This window comes from Sander vitreus, chromosome 16 (assembly GCF_031162955.1).
Source record: "Sander vitreus isolate 19-12246 chromosome 16, sanVit1, whole genome shotgun sequence".
Taxonomy (NCBI): domain Eukaryota; kingdom Metazoa; phylum Chordata; class Actinopteri; order Perciformes; family Percidae; genus Sander; species Sander vitreus.
The window spans coordinates 29,972,409-29,995,548 of NC_135870.1; the positions used below are offsets into that span (position 1 = coordinate 29,972,409).

At 40.2% G+C, this 23,140-nt stretch overlaps 1 protein-coding gene across 3 annotated transcripts in view; it reads left to right on the plus strand.

Moving 5' to 3' along the window:
* Positions 1-11,712, plus strand: part of slc38a9 (solute carrier family 38 member 9) — a 37,720-nt gene extending 26,008 nt beyond the window's left edge. For all 3 annotated transcript variants that reach the window (XM_078271372.1, XM_078271374.1, XM_078271373.1), the window contains exons 10-15: positions 1,049-1,156; positions 3,212-3,318; positions 3,906-4,019; positions 6,316-6,464; positions 9,481-9,570; positions 10,070-11,712. In XM_078271372.1, the coding sequence (XP_078127498.1) occupies positions 1,049-1,156; positions 3,212-3,318; positions 3,906-4,019; positions 6,316-6,464; positions 9,481-9,570; positions 10,070-10,235 (734 nt within the window). In that variant the 3' untranslated portion in view covers positions 10,236-11,712. The remainder of the gene's footprint in view (positions 1-1,048; positions 1,157-3,211; positions 3,319-3,905; positions 4,020-6,315; positions 6,465-9,480; positions 9,571-10,069) is intronic.
* Positions 11,713-23,140: the final 11,428 nt, after the last annotated feature.

Consider the following 23,140-nt stretch of genomic DNA (forward strand, 5'->3'; position numbering starts at 1 on the left):
TATATATATATATATATATATATATATATATATATATATATATATATATATATATATATATATATATATATATATATATATATATATATATATATATATATATATATATATATATATATATATATATTTTTATATATATATATATATATATATATATATATATATATATATATATATATATATATATATATATATATATTTATATATATATATATATATATATTTATATATATATATATATTTTATATATATATATATATATTTTATATATATATATATATATATATATATATATTTATATATATATATATATATATTTTATATATATATATATATATATATATATTTTATATATATATATATATATATTTATATATATATATATATATATATATATATATATATATTTTATATATATATATATATATATATATATATTTTATATATATATATATATATATATATATATATATATATATATATATATATATATATATATATATATATATATATATTAGTGATAGGACGATTGTGTTTGCCGATAGTTTTTTCCCGGCATTATTTACAGACAGGCGTCCACAGGCAGCTCTGTGTTGCTGGAGACGCTGCAGTTCACGTGCAGACCATGCACTGTCCCTCCCCCACTAGCACCATGGCAGTCTTAAATTACAAATCAAGCAAATGTGTTGACAAAGGACATTTTGGGATGACTTGATTATATCTGTCTTATCATATGTCAGCAAGCAATGCCTCATCAAGGCTGTGTTGTAGATGTTGATGAAAGCCTTTCACCCTTCCACAGTTAACCATATGCAGTGCACCCATCCATATGATGCACATTGCACACATAATTTGGGTGATATGAATGTAAGATGATCAGCTGTTCTTAACTCGGGACTATTCAACTTAGAGGGTTAGGCTTAGGCTTCAGGCTTAGGTTCAGAGTTTGTTAACCTGGTTTCTGGACCAGGCCCCTGGTTTTTCTTGTAAATATGCTGTGTGCTGTTTCATTCATCCGTCCATTGTTGCGTCCTTCTGTCTTGTCCAGGCACCATATCAGTGGTCTACCTGATTGTGCTGGTGACGATTAAAGCTGTCCACCTCGGCTTCCACCTAGAGTTCCACTGGTTTGACACAACCCAGTTCTATGTTCCAGGTAAGCCTCCTGCTTATTTATTTATCTTTCCACAGCAAGTCACATGGACCTATTAGACATAACTCTAGCTAACTGTAGTCCCATTATATATGAGGATATTGATTCCTGCTTGAAGTCCAGATTAAAAAAGGTTCTTCCTGTGACACTGTTCCCCCCCCCCCCCCTTTACATCTTTGGGTGTATAAAGTCATTGTATACAATGTTGCTGATCAATAAGCAGAATTGCTTTATGGATTTTATAGGATTATTGCATCAATGTGGTGGATAGTTATCAATTCTGGTGGATTAGCCAAAAGCAGACATATGTATTTACTATATTACCTTTTATACATTTCTCAATAGGTCTTTTGAAAATGGTACTATATTGTTATATTTATCAAGATCGTGGTATAAATTGAGATATTGTATTCCGCTGATCAGCGTTTCCATTGGTGAGTTTATTACTGTGTCCTTTGATGTTAGTGGTGGATGAAGTGTTTTTGCCCTGCTGGCATAGGGATGGTGATTTTGGTCTGTGCTTTGGTTGATGACCAACTCTGCCATTTAGTTTGATATTATTAGTTATATTAATAACCTTCTTTACCCTTCCCCTAGCTCCACCATCTTGCCGAAATTCTCTCTGGGCCAGATGTACGTACATTTGCGAAAGTAGCGTTATCAGCGCCATGGCCAACCCGCAGAAAGCGCACGCTGCGATACTTTCTAGCAGGCCCCGCTAGTCGACCACAACCTGACATTTAGAGGAAGCAACATGCATGCATTATTAATATCGTTGACTTTAGCCTGGATTGATAGTATTATATGAATTCAATGGTGTCAGTCAACCATCTCATTTCCCTCTCCAGAATCACTTCAGAAGAGTAGTCGCAGCACTTAGTTGCTTTGGTTTTTGTAAAGCATTAAAGTTCATCAAAGACTGGTTCACATCACTTTTTCATTTTATTTTTATTTTCTATGCACTCCCCTACAAAATCACCCCAGTAGTTGAGAATGATTTAGTATTTCAAAATAGGGCTATTTATGTCTTTTTTTTATATTGCAATATATATCGCAGTATCGTCCAGTATCGTGCAGGCCTACTAAGAAGGACCTTAAACTGGTTATATTTTTAATTCTATTCCTTCCTACCTGTCTCCAATGCTTCCTTATCTTGAGTGAACTTAGGTCTTCGTGACCCAGACAGTTTATTGTCTGTTAGCTTCTTACGTACATGCTAGTCGAATAGATGGTGTATTTTGAATTATTACACATCATTTCAGCCATTTCTGGAGATCATGGGTGCTCACCATTTCCTGGTTTCCAATCAAAAGATTATATTTATAACTGATTATTGTATTACTTATTAATTATATTAGCATTAGCATGGCCTAATTAGTGAAGTGGAAGACACTATACATCTTATATCTTATATATCTTTATCATTTCTGTGTTACTGATCATATTATCTTGGAACATAGCAATGCACAAGTGAGTTTGTACAGTTTTTAATTGATCATAATTTGTCAGCTTTGTCTCAAAGAGAAACTCCTCCGCTCAGTGACAGGATACACCTTGCTAGGCTAACTTCCCTACATGAGCTCACTCACATCTCCCTAACTTTATCATTGTTCAACTAAAGATAGCCTTTAACCTGCACTTTGTGTCTCTGACACAGAGGAGAAAGTCTCGTCTCTGAGACTGCTGGACCTAAATTGTGCTTAAACATTATTCATTAAATTAAAACATGAAACCAATTTGTATTAAATAAACACCCATATTGATACATGATTGAGAGTGAATCCTGCTAAACTTATGTTACTTTAGAAAGAAAATGGAATATATGTGTGGGGCCTGAAGCATAAAGTGAGGTAACATTTATCTGATTTCTTGATTGTAATTAATTATGACTTATATGACAGACATTACAAGACTTAAACTTCACAAAACAATATCTAATAAAATATATTACCACACTTTGCAACCACTAGGGGAGCACTCATGTCGATTTGGATTTTTTTTTTTTTATTCTGTAAAGTAGCAAATGTATAATTTCTGTCTTGTTCTGGGTTCTTTCAGAGTTCAGACTGCTCTTCCCTCAGTTCACTGGTGTCCTCACTCTGGCCTTCTTCATTCACAACTGCATCGTCACGTTAATGAAGAACAACAAACACCAAGAGAACAATGTGAGCCTCATTCACCCATGCTCCTGCCCAGCTTCACACACTACAAACACATGCATTATGCTGTACTAATCTGGTGTCTGGTGACTTTCTTCAGATAGCACAGTTCAGTCTCACCAGTTGTTTCTTGTTATTATTCTGAGTGTGAGTCTAAGTCAGCGTCTTTAATGTCCAATTCAGAAACAGGAAAAAAAGAGTCTTCAAATAAAATATCATATCATATATTGGGGGTGGCAGTAGCTCAGTCCGTGGGGAGTTGGGTTGGGATTTGGAGGGTCGCGGGTTCAAGTGCCTGTATGGACCAATGTACGGAGTGAGGACTAGTAGCTGGAGACGTGCCAGTTCACTTGCCCTTGAGCAAGACCCCAACTGCTTGGGGCGCTCATCCATGTGTTGCCCCCCCCCCTCTGCTCTGACATCTCTCTATAGGGCCTGTGCATGTGTGTATTTCAGGCCTGTGTGTAACTGTACCAACAGAGTGAAATAGGTCTTCTATCAGCTACATCTAGTCACAACATGGTTTATTAACCTTTGAAAACTGTAAGTAAAGTGATGTTGAGCCTGAGGGGAATGTGTTTTGGTGTTTTCAGGTGCGGGACCTGTCTGTGGCTTATCTTCTAGTAGGGCTGACCTATCTGTATGTGGGAGTGTTGATCTTTGCTGCCTTTCCCTCACCTCCTCTCTCCAAGGACTGCATTGAGCCGGTGAGATTAACGCTTTGGTTTTCTTAACTTTTTTGCTTGTTTTCTTTTAGTTCAGTATTTTGTTGTTCTTTTTTATTATGTTTTTTTTTTTTTTTACCATATAAACTATACTCTACATACTATATTAACTATAACTTGATTATGGCCAAGAATAAGTGTTTCATTTTTGGTTCAGACCATAGACTGTAAAAAATAATGGACGTAGCATCAGTGACGTCACCTATTGGTTTGTGGACTGCCATTTTGAAGCCAGCAGTTTGCATTTTGGCAGTCGCCAGAATGCCCAGAAGTGTTAGGATGAGAGGGTGCAGCTGGGAAGGATGACGTGGCCAAGCCAGTGCTGTTTATGGTTTCATGACGCTGTGCTAAGCTAAAAGCTAAAGAGAGAAAGTTGCCAATTTTCAACCTTTCTGAAGCGAGTCATCCAGAGGAGTTTTACTGGTGGGTAAACGCAGACCTCCGGGTACTGGAGACATTCATCTGCATGTACGACAGTACAGAAAATCGGCAAACTTTCCCTTACGTTACCAGCTAACACTAGCATTAGCTAGCTGGCTTGGTTGGCAGAATGCTGAACAAGACAATTTTTAGGCGACCAAAATGTTCCGATCAACCTTGATGAAGTGAAAACAAAGTGAGAGGGTCAAAGTTTAAGATGAAAACATGGACAACAGCCAAAACAAGTTGAGGTCTATTTTAATGTCCCCAAGCCTCTGTCCTGATTGACAGGTCCTAAAACACTTTAAACTAGCGATTGAGACCATAAACTCATTATGAAAATGTTTACTGAGGTAATAAATCAAGTGGGGTAATTTCCCCATAGACTTCTATAGAAACAGACTCCAGTGGAGTCGCCCCCTGCAGGAAGTTAGATAGAACGCAGCTTTAAGGCACTTCCACATTGGCCTTACTTTTCAGACCCAGAAGTTTGTGCTTGGTTCAGATCCGGATCCGATAGTGCCACTACTCCACTATTCAACTTTTTTTTTTTTTCTTTTTTGTGAGCAACAATTTTTTATTAGAAAAGAATGAAATGTTACATTTACAGTCATATTTACTCTGAACATGCATAGCACAAACTTCAGTACGACATTCAATACATAGCTCATGAGAGACAAAAGCGAGATGGTGAAGTAGATGAAAGATAGCAGTTACAATGTCAAAATTAGCTACTAAGTATAAAGCATTCCCCAGAAAATAATAAAAAAATAAAAAATAAATAAAACATATATTTATAAAATAAGTAAAAAGAAACACCCACAAATCTACATTCAGGTCAGAATTTTCTGTTTCACAAGATGGTCAGGGTGGACAGTGTAATCTGCGACCATGCCTGGATGGTTGTTAGTTGGCCTTGTTGAGGCGTGCAGTTGTACACTCAAGAGAAGTAATATACTGGTAGGCAGTTAGCCAGTATTGTATTAAGGGTAGATTAGGGTGGAACCAAAGACTTAAGATGGTCTTTTTTTGCTGCTGTAAGCCCTGCCAGGAGTAGTCTATGTTGGTTGAGAGTGAGGGATAGCTGTGAATCATCGTTAAGAAGGCAGAGGGAGGGACTAGGTTGTATGACAACATCCAGTAGTGATGACTCTATAGAAAATACTTCCGTCCAGAAGCGTAAGATTCAACTTTTGTTGAGACAGAGAAAGTTTTCCTGCAAGATTTTGCACAATTCATCCTTGTGCAAAGACAGTTCTAATATTACCAGGCAGACATGATAAAGGTATACTCTAAAAAGTATAATCTTGAGAAGTATCAGCATCATTTTCTACCTGTGTCTTTGATATACATCTGGATCCAGATACTCACTTAAAACCTCTAAAGTTTGATTATTGACAAAGTAGTAGTTTAAACATTTGCCATAATTTTACATTTAATTACCTTTGGATGGAATTTACTTTTCAGTAATTTAATTTAGCAAGTATGATAATGTAGTGTTGTTAACAAAGGAACAGTCCGTAACATGAGAGCAGAAAGTTTAGCGTTCTGAAGATTTCAAATCCACATGGTTCAAAGAATGGTCTCTAATTTTCAGGAAATGTGAACAAATGCTTCTTTTGTTCATATGAATGGAAAGCCAAATGTTGATCTCTGCATAGTTCTTAGGGCCATCATAAGAAAACATTTGGTTATATGGATTGGAGAACCACTACTAAGTGCTAAAAAAAAAAAAAAAAAGCAGTTACAGACATTGTTTTAAATTCATATTCTGATCGACCGTGACTAGCTTCCCTACAGATTTGTCAAATAAGACCCCACCCAACCAAACCCTCCACTGCTTTCTTCTCTCCTACAGAACTTCTTAGATAACTTCCCCACCAGTGATGTGTTGGTGTTTGTGGCTCGGGCCTTCCTGTTGTTCCAGATGATCACAGTCTACCCCCTGCTGGGATACTTGGTGCGGGTCCAGATGATGGGCCAGGTCTTTGGCAATCATTACCCCAGGTAGCACTGAAGGACATTATCGTTGTTTCTGTGGAAGCAGACCTGCACAGCAGCCTAATGACAATAATAACCAATTCTTCTTTTACGACGTGTTTACATTTGAACAAACATCTTAAAGTATCGTGAAATATTACTAGCCTTAAATTTAGACTGAATGGCAATTTTGTTGCCTCTCCATTTAAGCAGTACATTATTCATTCTGACACTAAATGTGTCCTAATGCATACAGTAACTGATCCTCCAAATATTTACAGCAGATTTACATGAAAGCACAGGCAATTTTCCACACAAATCTGCATCTTGACATTTGTTTGAAGACTTATGTCTCCTCCCTCACATACGTACAGCTTTTGGCGCCTTTTTTTATAAATATACTGCATGCTTCTGGCCAGAGTGCACTTGTCACAGATGTGTCTGAATGTTCCTTTGTCTTCATTATGTTGCCAAACAGCTGCTGGACTATTTCACATTCAGGTGTATTAAATATAGCCCAACTAATAATGTTTCTTTTTGAGGCTGGTACAGATAATGAGAAACTGTTCCTAGTCATTTTTCAACCCAGCATTTATTAAAGAATACTGACCAAGACATTTTAAAGTGTAAACATAAACTTGCCAATTCTCTCTGGGGAGCAAACTCTGTAATAGAGACACACTGTTTCTAAATGACCTTTGACAAATATTTGACATTTTTCTACTGTCAATTCTTATCAGCCGACGTACATACTTTTACTTACATATTAGCTCATATATTGGTCCAGGCAATTTATTGGTATTAGTAGTATTAAGCCTCAAATCCTTTGTCAGCGCCCCTCCTCCCTCCTTATTTGACCTCTAAAAGCAGCTTGCTTTACCATAGGGCTGTGTTGGCAAGAATCTGGCGACACGATATGTATCACGATACGTGGGTCACGATTCAATATATTGCAATATATTTCGATACTGTGCGTAAGACGATATATTGGGATTTTATATAAGTATAATTTAAAAAAAATAATATTTAATATTTAAAAAAAGACATGATGTGCATTAAAGTCAAATAAGTTTACTTTAGGTAAACAATTCAGTACACAGAAACTCAAACTGCCAGTTTGGGATTGTGGTTCCCAGGTTCTTAGTGAGCTGATGTTTAGATGCTGAAGTAGGCCAAAGTTCAGCCATAGCTACATTGTTAGCTTCTAGCAAAAAGTCAGGCACTGCTAGGCACTGTTAGGCAAGGACACTAGTGGTGTCTCAGCATAGCCATCTAGCGGTAGGGGGTTCAAACATAACATAAACGTGAACCACTGTCTTACATGAATATTTTTTGCACATAAAAATAAAACAAATTAAAAACAAATTGATATTGTGTTTTTGAAAATCGATACAGTTCGCAAAATAACATATCGCGATACTCAAGTGTATCGATTTTTTTCTTACACCCCTACTTTACCATACACAATACTTCCAGCTATTGTGTGTTTTTACATTTGTAATTAATTTAGGTCAACTCTGCAGTTCAGTGGAGCTCTTTGGCCTCTTTTAATCTTTGATTTCCAGCAGCAGCAGGCGGATGTCTTCAGTGGGAAAAGCTCTACAAACTACCTGTACACTCACTGCCTGCTCAGCAGACAGACTGGCTGACTATGTTTACACACCAATATTCCACAATATTCCGAATTTGGTACAGGTCATGTAAACAGCATATTCCGTTTGGATATTCCGAATAAGGCTTTTTTCTGAATTTAGCATCTTTTGATTAAGACGTGTGATATACCGGTATTATTCTAGTTTTAGAGGCATTCTTTGGACATGCAGCGCCTTCGGAATATGCGTCTAAATCGGGGGGTTTTACTACAGTTTGCAACAGTTTACAGCCTGCTTACGGTCAGCTCTGTGTGTTACTATGGTTACAGTACACAAACCAATCAGCCAGCAGTTTGCAGGGCTGTGGTAGAGATGCACGGCCAAAAGAAAAGAAGGAGAAACACGGCTACTTTTTAAACATTATCAAAGACTTGGATATCAACAGGTTTTAGGATATGAGCCGACCTTTTTAAGAAGCTGGTTGAAGGAATGAAAGAGAGACGCTGTGTTCACACGGTCCAACAAGTCCACCGCCGGTGGAAAACTTAGAAAAATCCTGTTTGGCGCGGCTGCATGTAAACAGGAATATTAGTGGAATATTCACTTTCAGTAGCCATGGAAACAGCTTAGTCAGAATATTGTCTTTTTAGGAATAAGGGCAAAAACCGGAATATTATGTAATGTCATGTGTAAACATAGTCATTTAGACACGAGCTGGGGAGCACAGTGCAGCATTTAGCAGAGTCAGATATTTACTAAGGAGCTGGTGCAGTCAGAGCTTAAAGAGAGAGAGAACAATTCAGTTACTACATGTCTGCTGCATGTGTAAATAGGCAACTGTTTGCTAACAACCTTTTACGGTGCTAATATGTCACAGGTGTGTGCAATTTAGCTTTTGTAGAGTAAGTACTTTTTTTACCTCTTCCCTTACAGAAAGTCAAGTTGAATTATTTAGATCTTATTGCACTGTCAAAAATGTTAGATTTAGGGCGATGTATATTGTTCTAGTTAGAAATATTCACCAGTCAAATCACTAGATTTGTCATTACGTTTTGCTATTCTGACATTCATGTGCGATATTTGTTATTTTAATATTTGTGATAATTGTATGTTTTTTTTATTGTGACAATATTTTTCATGATTGAGGTTGAATGTAATCAATTATTGCGTTTTTTGAAGTTGCAAAAAGCACTGAAAATAATTATCCAAGTGATTAAATATTAATTTATATAGCACTTTTCAAAATGTGCAAAGTGCTTCACGTTTTAAGTCTTAGATATTAAACAAGTGGGATAGCAAAAAAACAAACAAAAACAAAACAGAAATGACATCAGCAAAAAAAGAATTCAGGATGAGAATGAATGGATGAACTCTGTAACAGTTGTAATCTCCTGTGCAGGAAGTTTTCAGTCTTTCAGCATGTCTTGTGTTTTCACGTTGTCTGTCTTTAGTTTCCTCCACGTTCTGGTACTGAACATCGGAATTGTTGGAGCTGGTGTCCTGATGGCCAAGTTTTATCCCAATATTGGATCCATCATAAGGTATGTTTTAACTTCCTTATTCACATATACTGTATGAAAGCCAATGATTAATTAATTGTAATTGTTAATTCTACCTTATTGGGCATTCACACCAAAAATAAGTTATCTGGCGATTTGCCGCAGGGTTGTGGGGGGGTGTCAATGAAACGGCCCATATGTGTGACGTCCTGTTATGTTCCTAAACCCCCCAACAAAGAGAGAGAGAGCGCTAGCTAGCTCCCGGGCAGTTAGAGCTTGTGTTTTGTGTATTTAAACTTTCTTGTGGCAGAGCTAGAGGCAGTGATGTTTCCTGTACGGGACTGTCACAGCGCCTCAAACCACAGCTCAAATGCAGGCTGTGTGAACGCAGCCTTACAGACTTTGCATTTCATTTTTTAGGGCTGTCTTTAGGGTGCTAATTAATTCATACGTTAAATGCAGTAGTTTACCTGTTGTGAAACTGTACTATGTAAATAAAACATACATAAACTGTACTGATGTTAACTCCGTCTCCGTGCAGGTTTTCTGGAGCAACATGTGGCTTGGCTCTAGTGTTTGTCTTCCCTGCCTTAGTCCACATGATCTCCCTGAGAAGGCAGGGGCTGCTCCGCTGGCCGTCAGCCATCTTCCACAGTTTCCTGATTCTGTTGGGCATGGCCAACCTGCTGGCTCAGTTCTTCATGTAGAGAAACAGTCAGACACAGACTCCTAACCAATCAGAAGCAAGAAAAAAACAAACAAAGATGGTATGGAGATTTCACATGGGAATCTCTGAAATTCGATGTAGAATAAGGGAGTGCTTAAGCGCACAGTGTGTATTATCCCGCGTATGTCATGGCCACTAAAATAATGCCCAGATGAACGTCAGCAGCCTCCAGCTAATCAGATTTGTCGGTTTCTATAGTATAAAAAAGAAGGTATTAAATATCACACTTCCTGTAGTAAGAGTTACTGTGATTTGTAAAGGTTTATGTTTCAGGGGAATAACAGCAATCCAATGTCTTGGTTTGATTACATTATCTATTTTTTAATTTTCTACATGCAATCCAGCCAATAGTATTCCTATGATAAAGTCTTTCATTTAGATAATTTCCTACGTGATACTGTTGATTATTCCTGCTTAGACTGATCTCAGACCTGTCCAGCCAAGTGGTACAGACACACTGTAAACTGTAGAAACTTATTAAGTTCAGCAGCGAGCTGGTACAAACTTTTGGAACATGGGGGTCACTTTTGAGAGCTGTAACACCAGCAGGGGAGCATCTTCTTACGCTATTGTATTAGAGGTCTGTTTTTATGTAGATTCAAACAGCATCTCAATCAAACATTAACTCTATAGACATATAACCCATTCTATAATAATAATAATGGATGGATGACAACGTGAGAGGTGTCACTCCTAGTGATGAACCGACCGCTGAATCTGCAGCTGCCCTCAGCTTTATAGAGCTTCATGGTGAGTTTTAGCTCATTGTTAAGCTGTCCGACCTGCAGCTGTTTGTTTTTTTTGACTCTCGCGGCTCTCATAGCATCTGTTTAGGCCCCAACAGGCAGCTGATTTCAGAGTGCTCAGCACCGAAACGCAGACGGACAGTTAGAAACTAGCTGGTGAACAAGGTGGAGGATTTGCCCACCAGACCTTTTTCCTCAGGAGCTGGTGGAGACCAATAACTACTAAAAAGAGAGTGACTATTGGAATATCATTCATCAGGTGGACAGACGCTGCTCCAAATGAATGATCATGTTCTGTGTCTGCTGGATGTGGAAATAAGGAAGTTTGCTAAGAGGTTCATCATATCAACTTAAAAAGGTGATGATGTGTCAATGTTGCATTCACAACTTGTTATTGCAGGTTTAAGTTTGTTACACGTGAAGCTTTACGGCGGGATGTTACGATCATATGGAGTTGTGTCGTGCCGACACCAGGGAATCCTATTACTAACTGTGATTATGTTGTATGTTATTTGAGAACAGCCATGTTGTGTGCATATTTTTTGGAAGAAACATTTGGTACAATGTTTTAATTTTTATGAGCAGCGTGCAGATTTACATTGACATGAGGCCTATTTTCTAAATACTGCGTCTAATTTGTTGTATTTTACTAATGATAGGATAGACAAAGGGAATAAGTGTGTGCAAATAAACCATATCAGTCTATAAGAACTGTTGTTTCCTCTTCAATCAAATTATAAGATAAGACAGAACTTTGTATCATGTGGACGCGCCGACAGTGTTGTTGTCATAACTTAGAATTCCTCATGGGGGCGACTATAAACTACGCACTATAGCTTTAAGTCTTCCAAAAATGAATAATGCTTAGAATTGTCTAAATCTCAGAAAATTAGGAAAACTGCCCACCAGGTGTCACTGTGTGACCCATTAAAAGCTCCAAAACCGTCTTGGTGGAGATCCGTGGCACCGCCTAGAGAATGTTTTTGGAAGCAAAGTGTAAGAGCCAATTAGTGCTCTTGGTATAAATAGGAACCAATTTTTGGTTCCTCAGGTGCAACCGGGAAGCACATACAGTTTTTGACCACACAGACACACGCACACCAGCGCCACACAAGCAGTATTTTGTCTGGAAACCCAACTAATATCTCATGGAAATAAATTGAACCAATGGTGTAATATGACTTGGACTTTCATTGATCAAAAAGGTAAAAAGTGCGTCAATTACTCTACCCGTAGAAGAGCACCTCAGGGGCTTAAAGCTTGGGTTTAGCCTCTACAATCAAGTCAAAAACTTTTTGCTTGGTGGAGTTTGGAGACGTGTTGGAGTACGTGTTTTGGAGACGTGTTTCCACACGTTTGGTACCGGCGACGAGACAGGAGCAGACGGCGGAGTGAGTGTGGAGTGCTTCGCCACTGCTGCGGCTCATCTGTTAATCAGCTGATCAATATGGAGGAGAGGGGACCGCTGGGCTACAGATCGTCTTGTGAGCTATTTTTCAGACTGGAGGAGGCTCAAAGTTGCAGTGGCTTGGTTTCTCAAGCTGAAAGCAGTTCTGTTGAAGCTTAGTCATGAGAGAAAAGCTTTGGAGGCTGCTGGAAATGTAAAGGCTACTCAAATGGAAAAGGTAAAGCCCACAAACATTTCAAGGAGTCCTGACATCCTGACACCAAAGGCTCTGGAGGAAGCGGGGTTGGCTATTATTCGCTTTTGTCAACCGCAAAGGTTTCAGGACGAAATCACCTCACTGTTATCCGGAAATAGAACGGTAAGCAGACAAAGTTCCATCTATAAACTGGATCCGATCTTGGAGGATGGACTCCTAAGGGTTGGAGGGAGATTAAGCAAGGGAGCAATGCCGTTGGGAATACAACATCCACTAATTCTTGCCAAGGAGCAGCATATTTCCATGCTTATTCTTAAGGATATTCACCAACTATTGGGTCACAGTGGTCGAAATCATTCACTGTCTGCATTGAGAAGGAAATATTGGATAACTAAAGCAAACTCGGCAGTGAGGAAAGTCATTGCTGAATGCAGCGTTTGCCGACGTTACAATGGGAGAGCTATGGAGCAAAAGATGGCAGACTTTCTGAAGGAGAGAATAGTCCCAGATCTACCTCCATTTTCCAATGTGGGAGTGGACTATTTTGGTCCTGTTGAAATAAAGAAAGGAAGAACAACTTGCAAACTATATGGAGTAATATTTACATGCATGGATTGTAGAGCAGTTCATTTAGAGGTGGCAAACTCACTTGAGACTGATGCCTGCATAAATGCATTACAACGGTTCATCAGCAGAAGAGGTCAAGTTGTCCATATCAAGTCTGACAATGGGACCAACTTTGTTGGAGCGGAGAGAGAGTTGAGAGAGGCTCTGGCTGCATTAAATCAGGAGCAAATTCAAAGAGCTCTCATTCCAGCTGGAGTTGAAAGGAGTTTCAATCCACCGACGGGATCTCATCATGGTGGTGTTTGGGAGCGCATGATACGAATGGTACGCCGTATTCTTAGATCAATCCTGCACCAGCAGACCTTGGATGATGATGGACTCCACACTATTCTGTGTGAAGTGGAAGCTATTCTTAACGATCGTCCTATTACAAGGCTATCTGACGATCCAAACGATCTGGAACCTCTCACACCAAATCATCTCCTGTTACTAAAGGGAAAACCAGCATTGGCACCTGGTCTTTTTGAACCTTCCGACATGTACATGAAACGGCGATGGAAACAGGTTCAATATCTTGCGGATTTGTTTTGGAGGAGATGGATCAGGGAGTATCTGCCGTTACTCCAGGAAAGACAGAAGTGGAACCAAAGGAAGAGGAGCCTAGTTGCTGGAGATGTCGTAGTCATCATGGACTCCACAGCTCCACGTGGATCTTGGCTCCTTGGCAAAGTGCTTGAAGTTCATCCTGACAAAAGAGGTCTGGTACGTTCTGTCAAGCTACAGACAAAAAACAGCATTATTGAGAGACCTATAACTAAATTGTGCAACCGGGAAGCACATGCAGTTTTTGACCACACGGACACACGTACACCAAAGCCACACAAGCAGTATTTTGTCTGGAAACCCAACGAATATCTCATGGAAATAAAACCAATGGTGTTAACTGCAAATATGACTTGGACTTTTATTGATCAAAAAGGTAAAAAGTGCGTCAATTACTCTACCCGTAGAAGAGCACCTCAGGGGCTTAAAGCTTGGGTTTAGCCTCTACACAAAGTCCTACATTTCTACAGTAAAATGACTTGAAATCTGAAACTGGAGGAGCTTTAAAAAGACTTTGGTCCATAATTCCAAAAAATGAGTTAAGGACATATCTGACAACACACAAAATCAAAACATTTTTACTGTACAACTTTGGAGATTTTTTAAAGTACATTCATACATTTCAACAGTAAAATAGCTACATTCCTTAAACTGGAGGTGCTGTAAAAATACTTTGCTCTGTAAATCCAGACATGTACACTGTATTTACAACACTAGCTGACGACACAGTACATACTGTATGTGGCATTATTTCCTACACAGACAGCAATCCCAGCAGCATCAAGCTGTGCTGTGTCCATCTGTAGGCACTGGGCATGAAACCACCGGCAACAGCTGTCACATTGAATCTATAAAAGGTCAATATATATGTCTGGAATTATATCTCCAAAATTATACAGTAAAATTGTTTGATTTTCAGTAAGGGCATAGTCAGAGATGTCCTGTACTCAAATATATCATTGTCATATGTCTGGAATTATGGGAGCAAAGTATTAAGTTTAAGATTTGAGATCATTTTCCAGTAGAAATGTGGGACATTTACTTGGTAAAATCTCCAAAACTATACAGTAAAAATGTTTCATTTTCAGTATGGGTGCAGTCAGTGATGTCCTGTACTCAAATGCATTAGTCATTGCCTGGAATTATGGAACAACGTCGTTTTATTGCACCTACAATTTAAGATTTAAAGTCATTTTACAGTAAAAATGTTGGACTTTACATATTCATTCCATCTGTGTTTTTAGAGATGTCAACTCAAATATTTTAGTCATTGACTGGATTTATGGAGCACCTCGACTTTCAGATTTGAAGTCATTTTATGAAAGGTGGGACAATTACTTTGTAAAATCTCAAAATGTATACAGCAAAAATGATCGTTTTTATTTCTTGAAAATATAATCCAATAAACTTATTTTTATGTGTACTTCATATATAAACTTTAACACCTTATTTTGAAAACCGGAAGCAGTCCCATCTGTATGTTACCGCTATTTTAGCAAATTGAGGGCTGCTGTGGTCTCTCAGTTAGAACTGGAGATGCTCATCCATGCCTTCATTTTGACTATGTTTTATTGTCTATGCACATTGTAAATCACTTTAACTTTGATAAGACCGTTTTATATATTTACCAAAAGTACTAGGGCAAGTCTAAGAGTGCACTACAGTTTCAGTGTCGGCTGATTTGACCTCGGAGATCTGATTGTCGGCTGGCTTGACCGCAGTCAATATTTATAGGTCCCAGCTTCTCAAATGTGAGGATGTGTAACATTTCTTTGTCTCATATGATTTTGTAATAAACTTGGGTGGTAGTTGTCTGTGTTGACTGTGACAACTAATCAAAGACTAATAAGGTCCACCGAATGTCTGGCAATGCGAGACTAGGTCCACCTGATCCACGTTGTTGCTGCTGTCAGAGGCTCTGGTAAGTGATCATTCTCAGCTGGACTTGATTGCTGAGACGCTGACTGATTGTGTTTTTGGTCCGTTGCTCCAGCGCTGGACTGATGTCATACCACGGCCTCTGACCGCACATGAGCCGGGTCGGACCAGCGCCACAAGCTCAGACCCCGGGAGAGGGTCTTGACACCTCGGAGAGTTAAGTGGTCACTCATAAATAGAGACTGTTAAATGTTTCCTGTGTAGTCCTGTCTATTTGTGTCTGTAGGCATATTTACTGTTTATATATGCAAGCTTTGAGTGGGTTTTAAAGCTGCAGTAGCAACAATAATTGACTCGTGGTCTCAGGGGTAAACTGGGTGAGAGTTAGCTGATTGGTACGGGTGGATACAAGCCGGTCTAGCCCAGGTTAAGTAAAAGGGGCGCCTATCAGGCTTGTGCAAAATTCAGAATTAGCCTCCATTCAAATCATGAATTTGAATTGAATTGACTTCCCCCCCACAGGAAGTTGAATTTGAATGACAGGAAGTGGAATTTAATTCATGACAATTCAAAGACATTCCACACAGTCCCACAACAGAGAGAACGTGTTGAATCTCACATCCATTCAGTGTTAGGAAGGTTACTTTGGAAATGTAATTGCTTACTGTTATAAGTTAGCCATTATAAATGTGGTTTGGATTACTTTTATTTGGATTACTTTATCAATGCAAAGCATAATTTGATTAGTAACTAATTGAATTACACATTTTACCTCAGTAATACAACTAAATACAATTGCATTAATTGTGTAATTTAATAACATCATTTTATTACATGTAACTAGTCACTCCTCAACCCTGCATACGTTTAGTTCCAAAATATAGATAATGATCTAATTCTTGACATTAATTAAACATTGAGGGGGTAATTTGTTTTGTTCCAATGTTATTTTTATTTCAAAGTAATCAAATAACACACAGTCGTTGTAAATGCAGTTATCATTTATTCCAGTGCAAAACTCACTGAGCAACACTGCATCTAATTCTCAATAGCACCTCAAATGTTTTATCATTGAGTCTGCATCATAATAAGGTAATATATTATGTTGTTTTTTTTAAGTGAATAATGTGTACTACACGTTCTTGAGTAGTGACCCCGACAATGATGATATCAAATATCAGTAGCATAATACCATCAAGAGATGGTTTTCAAAATAAAAGACTGTCAGTCTGTTAACTTCCTTGTAGATGCCTTTTGAAATGTGAAGCAGCCGTGATGGAGCCACAGACTGGAGCACTGCAGGGCTTGCATATGACTCTGTGGTTTCCAGGTGTTCTTGTTGGAACTGGTTCTTCAAATGATCTAGCACAGATGACCTGTTAGACCTGCTATTATTTTCCATGTCGCTGTTATTACAGGTGTCAAATCTATAAATGTTTATAATCTGAAGTTGTAAGGGACTTCTGAAACTTAACATGTCCAGTGTTGACCATATAACTGTGTAGAAAAGAAGCTTTCAAACTAATGTCCACCTCAAATGGTTTGGCAACCATTTTAAATACTTAGTTAAGGTAAAGCATTCTGGGAAATGGAGTCATGTTCCATTATGTTCCACAAAATTACAATTGCAATAAATCAAACTTAATGATTTTAATATTCATTGATGGGGGAAAACCTTTCCTGTTAATGTAATCCGTACAAGTAGTTCAAACTAATATCATTTATAGAATATGTAATGCAGTCATATCTGACATATATTGTAAAGCTTCATTGTTTCAATTATGTATTTGAATTTCTTTGAATGTTTATTGAATTGCAATTCTGCTTCCTTTAATTCAAATTTGACTTGTAATTCTAGATCCTGTTTTTGATCTGTCCCTAACACTGTATTGTTAAATGAATAAATTCAAAGCATGTCCTGTAGTCAGTCAGTGCTTAATTTGTAAAGTGGGAGGTCCCGGAGCGCAGAGGGGGGGTGGATCCGGCGACTCAAAACGGGGGTTGGAGGTAGGCTAACGGAACAAAACAAAAAATGACACTGTCTACGTAGCTTCTCTGATTTTAAAAAACCTAAACAACGCTGTGTGTACAGAACATGCACTGCATCGGTGCGAAATGTTAAAAAAAATAAAAAATACACCAACAATCATTTTCACAAGCAGCAATTATCCATCGGACTATTCCATTAACCAAAACACCCACCGTGGTCTCCACATTCTTGATCGGCAGAAACGGTTCCTGCTGGTTTGGGATCCGACTGGCCAGCGTTTTTGAAAAAGTTCAGCAAACTTTGTTGTCTTTTTGACATTTTTCCCCTGAGTGAAACGAGGCTATAACAGCAATCTCAACCAGCACAAGCGCCTGTGTCATTTGTAGTGCCTCCCCCCCACCCCCTCCCTCCGTCCCTCTCCCCCCTCTGCCTTACCCTGAAAATTCACCTCAAAACGCATCGGAAATGCAAACACAAGACGGATCGCCGGATCCAAAAAACAAGGTTCCGGATCCAACGTCGGAGGTGCCGGAACATGTTCCAGCTCAAATTAAGCCCTGAGTACAGTATCAAAATCGGTTGTAGGATAACTTTATGGGATCTACCGCAATGCAATCTGAAGAAACACAAATTACTGTTTCAATTACCGACCCCCTCCTGGACCCCCTCCTGGACCCCCTGCAGTTTGCCTACAGAGCCAATAGGTCTGTAGACGATGCAGTCAACCTGGCCCTCCACTACATCCTCCGGCACCTGGACTCTGCAGGAACCTACGCCAGGATCCTGTTTGTGGACTTCAGCTCTGCCTTTAACACCATCATCCCCGCTCTGCTCCAGGAGAAACTCTCCCAGCTAGGCGTGCCTGACTCCACCTGCAGGTGGATCACTGATTTCCTGTCTGACAGGAAGCAGCATGTGAAGCTGGGGAAACACATCTCCGACTCACAGACCATCAACACCCGATCGCCCCAGGGCTGTGTTCTTTCTCCTCTGCTCTTCTCCATGTACACCAACAGCTGCACCTCCAGTCACCAGTCTGTTAAGCTTCTGAAGTTTGCGGACGACACCTCCCTCATCGGACTCATCTCTGATGGAGACGAGTCCGCCTACAGGTGGGAGGCTGACCACCTGGTGACCTGGTGCAACCAAAACAATCTAGAGCTCAACGCTCTAAAGACAGTGGAGATGGTTGTGGACTTCAGGAAGAACCCAGCCCCACCTGCCCCCATCACCCTCTGTGACTCCACAATTGACACTGTGGAGTCTTTCCGCTTCCTGGGAACTATCATCTCCCAGGACCTCAAGTGGGAGCTGAACATCAGCTCCCTCGTCAAGAAAGCACAACAGAGGATGTACTTCCTGCGGCAGCTGAAGAAGTTCAACTTGCCAAAGACAATGATGGTACACTTCTACACAGCCATCATTGAGTCCATCCTCACATCCTCCATCACCATCTGGTACGCTGCTGCCACAGCCAAGGACAAGGGCAGACTGCAGCGTGTCATTCGGCCTGCAGAGAAGGTGATTGGCTGCAATCTGCCGCCGCTCCAGGACCTATACGCCACCAGGACTCTGAAGCGTGCTGGAAAGATTGTGGCTGACCCCTCCCACCCCGGACACAAACTCTTTGAGTCCCTTCCCTCTGGCAAGAGGCTGAGGTCCATCAGGACCAAAACCTCACGTCACATGAACAGTTTTTTCCCCTCCGCCACTAGCCTTATTAACAAGGCCCGGAAACCACCCTGACTCTCCACCTTCGTGCCACTGTTCTCTCTCTGCTGTAATGCTCTTTGCTCTTTATTTTTTATTTATATCTTTATTTATTCTTTATTTTTAACTTAATACATACTGTGTAAATATACTTATATTGTTTGTACCTATACTTATATTGTTTAATATTCAATCTAAAGAATGTGTGACGTGCACCAACAACACCAAAACAAATTCCTTGTATGTGTTAAAAAAACGTACTTGGCAATAAAACCCTTTCTGATTCAATTAGTATTTTTCAACATTTTAGTATCTGCACCAAAGAATACATGTTTGTCTGTGTGGTTTGCAGTGCTACTTAGGGGGCTGATTAGCTGGAGGACAGACTTGATACGCTGTAGTTTGACCAGTCTTTGTGCTGTCCGTGAAGAAACTGTTGTTGCCTTATGAGGTTAATCAAAGGTAGTGGCAGCATAGTGTTTCCGCCCTCCAGTGGCTAAATTCTTACCTAACTTAAAGGTACAATATGTAACATTTCTGCATTAAAATGTCTAAAAATGACCATACCTATGTTATATATTTTTTGAGTTGTGTAGTTACACTATCACAAATGTTTCCACCAAATGTCAAACCCAGAAAAATCTGTTATTTTATTTCTGACACGGGACGTTTCCTTAAGTCGCCCGTCAGTTGCGTCATATAACCTTTCACCCTCTAGTTACTCGTAACTTCTGTCAACACTGGCACCCAGATGATACGTTCGTGAGTAATTGTAAATCATACAATGTCACAGAAAAAAATACTTGTAACCGTAATACTGCTTTTTCTGCCACAAGGCATCATTTTGTGATTAATGACATGCCACTTTGCAACACAGTAATACAGCAGAGATCTTATTTATTGATACATTTCAATATCGATCCAGTTTAACGTTACTACAATGTGCTGGTTGACAAGTAGCTAACGTTAATGCTAATGCTTGGTGGATAACATTATAGGGTTACAACATCGTTCAACACGCTCATAAAGTTATTGGTAGTATGATTGTTTGGACCACGGATAAAAGCAGCACTGGGGTAACCCACGAATGAGTTCACTAGTAACGTTAACGCATATGCGCATATATATATATATATATATATATATATATATAATCTAATGCTAATTTAGCCAGCTAGCACACCCCTGGCTGTCTGCCTCACTCCCCCGGCGCAAAGAGACTTCATTCGGGATGAGAGCTGACAACACAGCCGGGACACGTAGCAATAGCTAGTTACTGTTAGCCCCTAGCCAGCCAACAGCCAGCCACTATCATTACAGTAATCTGTACCCTGCCAGCACTTAACTCCAGTGCTGGGTGCTTACGACACTAACGGCAGTTAAATGATACGTCGTGAACAGACCATATCGGACCCATATCGGATGAGTCACAACAGCGGCCATCCATAATGTTAGCTATGTCTCCGTTAGCGCTGCCGGTGTTCGTGCCGAAAACCTCCTCCCTGCCAAATTTCTCTGTCTTTACAGTTAGCTAAATTTAACTTGACAAAAAGTGGGTTAAACACCAAAACCAGAAAAGTGAAGGGGGAGATCATTCTGTGCAGCTTGGAGATGTACTGCTGCACAGCGGCCATCGAACGTTCTCGCCTTCCCTGGAGTTTCCCCCGGCAATCCCCACCCACACCCGTCTCTCAGCCTCGTTGAGTAGCTAACTAGCATTAAAACAAACCCCGTCCGCCCCGGTGTTGAAACCATCCAAAAGGTGACATTGATATGTGAAATATATTGTGATAGTGTGGTTTTAGATACTGGCTAATGTTAGCTTGCTGGCTCAGCTACCAATACAGATCGAATCAAGAAAAACGTAATTAGGTTGGGGAAAATGCAGCTATTTTATTAGAATGACATGAATTAACGTAACGTGAATAAACTTGAATGGGTAGACTCGTCCGTGAACAGATGCATTCTAACCAGCGAAGGTGTTTAACAATAAAAACTACAACTCCCATAATTCCACGAAACTTCCCAACGTCATCAAATGTCCGTGTTTACAATCCATTGTTTTGGTTGACAGACCCCTAGTGGCAGAAAGTTACATATTGTATGTTTAAAGTGTATTACACTGTTGGCAGCGGTGGGATTGACTTTAGTTGTAGAACAAATTTGGTTTTCTTTTCAAAGGGAATGCAAAATGTTAGAACCTGAGAATAACCCACCAGCCCCTGATGGACTGGGCCCTGAGCCCCTAGTAGCCAGCACCCCTGTAGCTTCCCTGGGGAATAGTCTCACCTAACCCTAACCCTAACCCAACCACCCGCCCAGTCTTTATGCCTGAGACTTTTAATGGAACTGGGCGTGAATGGTCCAATTGGGCCGAACAGTTTGAGTTAGCTGCAGATGTTAAAAATGTATGTCATTGTCGCCCCAGAAATTTACAGCGGCCTTTCAGCTGATTTTAGAAAGGGTGACAGAAGTGCTATATCGTGCTGTCGTGCTCAAAAACGGAGTCGTGCTGGTTGGGAGGGCCAGAAATTGTTGTGCATTTCAATAGATTGAAACCGTTTCTCTGTTCCTTGCCAGAATCATCGGCCACTGAAAGGGGGATGGCATACCCCAACAACAGCCATCCAACTCCCAAAGTCCAGCTGAGGTTCCCTACGGCTCGACCTGGGTCCACCATCGGCGGGCTCAGTCTACTCAGGCGCCCCCAGGGAAAAGAGGGTTGGAGTTGGAGGCCAATGAACGGTTGGAAAAGGGACTCCACTCTACAGCTGCACTGATGTTGGAAAGCGGAGAGACTACTGGAGATGCCTCATTGGGGAGCTATAAAGAGCCCCAGCCCCCGCCAAGTCCAGAGTCTGGGACCAGTGCCTCAGCTCACCCTCAGAGTCGAGAGGCCTTGGTATTGAACCCTACTGGAGAACGGGCTGTTGGAGTGTCACCAGCGCAGGAAAGGCGTCGCTGAGACGCTGAACTGATAAAGCAGAGCCGAGCAAGTGGCATCGTGTTCTGGGGAGCGGAGCTTGTTACCAGTTGTCGGCGGCGTTTGCCTGACCAAGCCAGCTGTATTACACTCACGGAGGGTGGGGTCCGTTGGCAGCAGGTTAGGGCTGCCTATTCCCCAGCTCTGTTTGTGGAATTCTGACAAGCTGCTCCGTTGCTCCAGCGCTGGACTAACGTAACCTACCTACAGGCCCGATTGCACGAGCCGGGTCGAACCAGCGCCACAAGCTCAGACCCTGGGTGAGGGTCTTGAGAACTCAGAGAGTTAAGTGGTCACTCATAAATAGAGATTGTTAAATTTTTTCTGTGTAGTCCTGTCTATTTGTGTCTGTAGGCATATTTACTGTTTATATATGCAAGCTTTGAGTGGGTTTTAAAGCTGCAGCAACAATAATTGACTCGTGGTCTCAGGGGTAAACTGGGTGAGCGTTAGCTGATTGGTACGGGTGGATACAAGCCTGTCTAGCCCAGGTTAAGTAAAAGGGGCGCCTATATTGTAAATTAAAGTCTGCTGATCTGTGGTGAAAACAAGTGTGTGGTTTACTGCATTCAGTTAAGTGTGCTTGAATGCCCTTTGCAAAGTTTTGTGTGTGTATTTGCATGTTGAATGACACTTCAGTTGTCTATTCAATTTTCTATTGCCTGTGGACAGTTGCTGTATCCGGGGCAGCTCGGTTTACTTGTTAACATGTAACTGTTCAGTAAACTTCAGCAATCTCTGGTGTCTTCTTGGAGTCTTCGTCTGACAATTTCTTCTGTACTGAGGCCGCTGTGGGGCTCACAC